General features: G+C 60.4%; 2 protein-coding genes across 2 annotated transcripts; one reads left to right on the top strand and one right to left on the bottom strand.

Moving 5' to 3' along the window:
* Positions 1-826: 826 nt before the first annotated feature.
* MNEG_3029 (hypothetical protein) lies at positions 827-2330 on the top strand (the record flags this gene model as incomplete). The annotated part of the gene is made up of 5 exons (XM_014048490.1): positions 827-981; positions 1140-1291; positions 1426-1538; positions 1709-1785; positions 2000-2330. The coding sequence occupies 5 exons, from the start codon at positions 827-829 to the stop codon at positions 2328-2330; spliced, it is 828 nt and encodes a 275-aa protein (XP_013903944.1).
* Positions 2331-2944: 614 nt separating this feature from the next.
* On the bottom strand, positions 2945-3106 carry MNEG_3028 (hypothetical protein; the record flags this gene model as incomplete). The annotated part of the gene is made up of 1 exon (XM_014048489.1): positions 2945-3106. A coding segment is annotated over one exon (162 nt), but the record flags the coding sequence as incomplete, so codon positions are not given.
* Positions 3107-3974: the final 868 nt, after the last annotated feature.

Here is a 3974-nt window from a genome sequence, read left to right as displayed (position 1 = left end):
AAGAGTGAAATTTGGGGAGATGAGGCTATTATTGAGGCCCTGCGTGCCTACAGCTGCACATTGTACCAGCAAACATGACGGACACAGCCTCTGCGGTTTTGAACTGCAATGTACGCTGTCGCTGTACTGACCAAACATCATCCACCTGACAACCCGTCAGCTTATGTGCGCCTGACAGAGACCTGGGATTCCAGCTCTGATCAATGTAACAGTCCGTGCTGCCACAGGTCGCTGGGAGCCAAAGACGCCGCAGTCTCATGCGCAGCGAACTAGGGGGTCTAGTCAGGGCTTTGGTTTGCACCAGTAGGGCCACACGGAGAGTGTCCACGGGGTGTGGGGATTCCCAATGTTTGCCTTGGTGAATGAATGAAGCTTGTGGCGGCTATGATAGATGACACCAATGCAAGCTGTCTGGTTGTTGTCGCCGGACATCAACACTTTGTGGTCAAACAGCGCCTTGTCAGAGCTGACCTCCGCACTCACAATGCCAACAGCCCCCGGCAGTATCACTGCACAACACATGCCGTCTTGGCTGTGTAGTTCACTCGTTCGCCCCTCCCCTAACTCCCGCTTGCTGCCACCCAGGGACCACTTGATGCCTGTCAATCGCTTCGCATTGTGTGTGTGAAGCTGCTGCAGCGAGTGCCCCGGAGTATGACAGTCCTGATGCATATTATACGAGCTATAAACTAGACGCGACTTTCGAATGCGCAAAGCCTTTGAGGAGACAGGCACGAGGTGGCATATCACCAGATCATTCAGACTTGTACTCATTCAGACTTGTTGCTGGTCTCGCCCTGATTGATTCCAACCCAAACTTGAAATCATGTCCGCCCCTTCTACCAGCGGGCGGGACTCGGAAAGGGCGAATAGCAATGCGCTGTCGACGGTCACTGCCCGGTTCACTCTCCATCTGCACCCCTCCAAAACACAAGATGTCATTGAGGGCGTGCGGGAGCAGCTGAATCTTGGCCTGCTGCGGTGAGCGCTGCCGCAACGCCCGTAGTCGTCACGGCCGCCGCCGGCTGTCGTTCATTTTTCCCACACTCACTCATGCTCACGCTTTGCAACCAATGTCAGCCGCACGCGCTTTTCACTGCACAACATGCCGCAGCACCTGCCTGGCCCCTGCGTGACAGGTACTCTGAGGACCTGGGCGGAGTGGTGCTGGCGTACAGCAATGAGCGCGTGACTGGCCGCATGGCGCGGCTGCACCCCTACTTCCCATTCCTGGCCGTCGCCGTTGTGGCCCGAGTCACGCTCTTCTGCCCGCGGCCGGGGCAGCACCTGGGTGAGGTTCACGCAGGAGGCAATGTGCACACGGCTGCATCCTGTGTGAGCGTCACGCAGTCCGACAGCGGGTGGCGCTTGCTGACTGGCGCCCGCCCCTGCGCAACCCTGCCACCTTGCTGCCCCCCTGTCTAGTGGGGCGCGTGATCAAGGTGGGCACCGACTACGTTGGGCTGCTCGTTCTGGGCGTCTTCAACGCAGCTATCGGTGCTGAGCGCATAAGGCGCGAGTTCAAGTGCTCACCCGAGGTAGGGCAACGGCGTGGGCGGGAGGGGGGCGGCGCCTCGCCAAGGCGGGGCAGGACCAAGCAAGGCAGCGCCACAGCGGCCTTGCTTTTAAACAGGCGCCACAGCAGTCGCAGATGTCTGTTGATGGTTGCGCACCACACTCCCATGCCCCCCGCTTCTGCCGTCCACAGGCTGGCTGCTGGGTCAGCCTGAGGGATGCCACCCACCGCATCCTGGTTGGCAGCTACGTGCGCTTCGTGGTGGATAGGTGCGCCCGAGGCGGGGCATGGATCTCTGGCTGAGCCTGCCGTCAGAGACTCGTTGCGGGGGCGAGCGGGCAGGGCAAGTTATAGGTGTGCGGGTGGGCGCCGCCTCGTGAGCGAGCGTACTTCAGAGACATACATGTCCTTTGAAACGAGAGTCGTTTACAGCTTGACCTCCCTACTGCTTGCCACGCGCGTGCCACGCGCTGCGGCCCGCAGTGTGCTGGACCACGCCAGCCTGTTCAGCATCGTCGGGTCCCTGCTGGACGCCGGCACGGGCGAGGAGGGCCACTGCAGCAGCATAACTGGCACGCAGCAGGCTTTGGCCAGCAAAAAAGCGGAGCAGCAGCAGCGGCCAGGCAGCAAGGACCGGCATCGGCGGCGAGACGGGGAGCAGCAGCAGCAGCAGCAGCAGCAGGACGGGAAGGCGGGGAAGGGCAAAAGGAAGGAGAAGCAGGTGGACAAGGGTGAGGGCATGGACAAGAGGCGCAAGCACGGCGCAGGAGACGGCACCCCTGCCGCCAAAAAGAAGAAGCACAAAACGAGCTGAGGATGCCTGGATGATGTGAGAACGTGACCTTTTTAACTATTCAGAGAGGTCCTGGGGACGGCTGGCCCATGTCATGCGGAGGTTCAGGGGCTGCTCCCCCCATCTTGCCCGATATCCTGTGGGTTCATGGCAAGTGAGCCCCCTTTGGCTGGTGCACCAGGCACCTGTTCATATCAGCTAAGAAATGACGCTACTGTCTCCTTGGCATGCGTGATGCCAAGCAAAAAGCTGGTAGCATCGGCTGGATGCATTCGCAGTGAGTGATGCGACTGCTATTTACTTCAAGACACGAAGTGCTTTGGGAGTCCTTGTAAGCCCACCGCTCTATCACAAGCTCCCAACAGGTCAGTCTGTTTTGCATGAAACAGCCTGTGTCCAATTATCTGTCAGGTCTGCAGCTGCTAGCCCTCTAGCATCTGCCGCTTCTCAAGCTTGAGCTGCCACATGAGTCATCATGATCTAGCATGTTGCTCCTACACAAGGCACGGGCTGGGAATGCATGACCCCTGACCGTGCGACATACACACACACACACACACACACACAACACATAACCACAAAGGCCAGCACGCAGCTGCAGCAGCAGGTGTAGGAGGGGTGGCGGCGCACGCGCTTTATCGCCGGCTGCGCCCAGCTGCAAACTCCTCGAGCCATGCGCGCGTGAAATTCATGCCGTGCGCCATGATGTCCACTCTGCGGCAGCCCCTGTCCCAATCAACGAGGTCCCGGCCCGGCTGCAGGTCACAGCACTCCACCTGGTGGTAGGCCACACGCCACTGGGGGGGAGGCACCACCAGGAGAGGGGGGGCGAATGGCGGGGAGGATGGGGATATTCAGGGCCAAGGAGTTGGCGGTGGGGCCAGGAGCTGAGTGACGACCTGAAGAACAGATTCGAGGAGCCGAGCAGGGCCACTGCCCTGTGTGCTGCTCGATTCGAAGTGTGCCAAAAACTAAAGTATGTCCTGGCAAGTCAGCGCAGTGACATGGTGCAAAAAAGCAGCTGTGCGTCTGCCAGAGTGCCTGGGAACCTGGCGCCATCTGGAACACAAGCAAACTGCTGACCGGCCTGAGCCCCCGAACTGGCAGTGCACCTCTGGGGCGCTCCAGTTGATGGGCGGCGCTGACGATGCCTCCGCCCACGTGCTTAGCTTGATGCCAGTGACGTTGGTCCAGTGCCGCGGCGCAACGCGCGTGTGCAGCGACGCTTTGGCGGCGTGCTGGTAAGTCGTAGCGACTGTGGGGTCGACCAACACGCGGCGCAGCCCCAGGCGGTGCATGTCGTCGCACAGCAGCGAGCACTCTGACGCCATGCACTCCCCTGGCATGTGGGTGCGAAAACGCAAGCCCCGGCGGAAGGGCTCAGCGGCGATCTTGGCCATACCGTTGAAACTGTGGTGGGGGGGATTGTGGGTGGCATGGTTAAGACACAAGGTTGGAGAGAGAGGGACTGATGGGACGCACGCCATGGGGTGAGATGGCCAGGTGAGGGCGAGCGCAATGCCTCACGCCAGGCATTAGCACTGAATAGCATTGGTATGTGCAGCAGCGCCTCTGCGGCCGCACACCGTTTGTTCCCGGCCGCTGGCCGACAACACAGCCCCGGCAAGCATCACAACCACGGGCAGCAGCTACGCACCAGCAGTA

This window comes from Monoraphidium neglectum (assembly GCF_000611645.1).
Source record: "Monoraphidium neglectum strain SAG 48.87 unplaced genomic scaffold scaffold00366, whole genome shotgun sequence".
Taxonomy (NCBI): domain Eukaryota; kingdom Viridiplantae; phylum Chlorophyta; class Chlorophyceae; order Sphaeropleales; family Selenastraceae; genus Monoraphidium; species Monoraphidium neglectum.
This window is presented reverse-complemented; position numbering and strand designations above follow the sequence as displayed.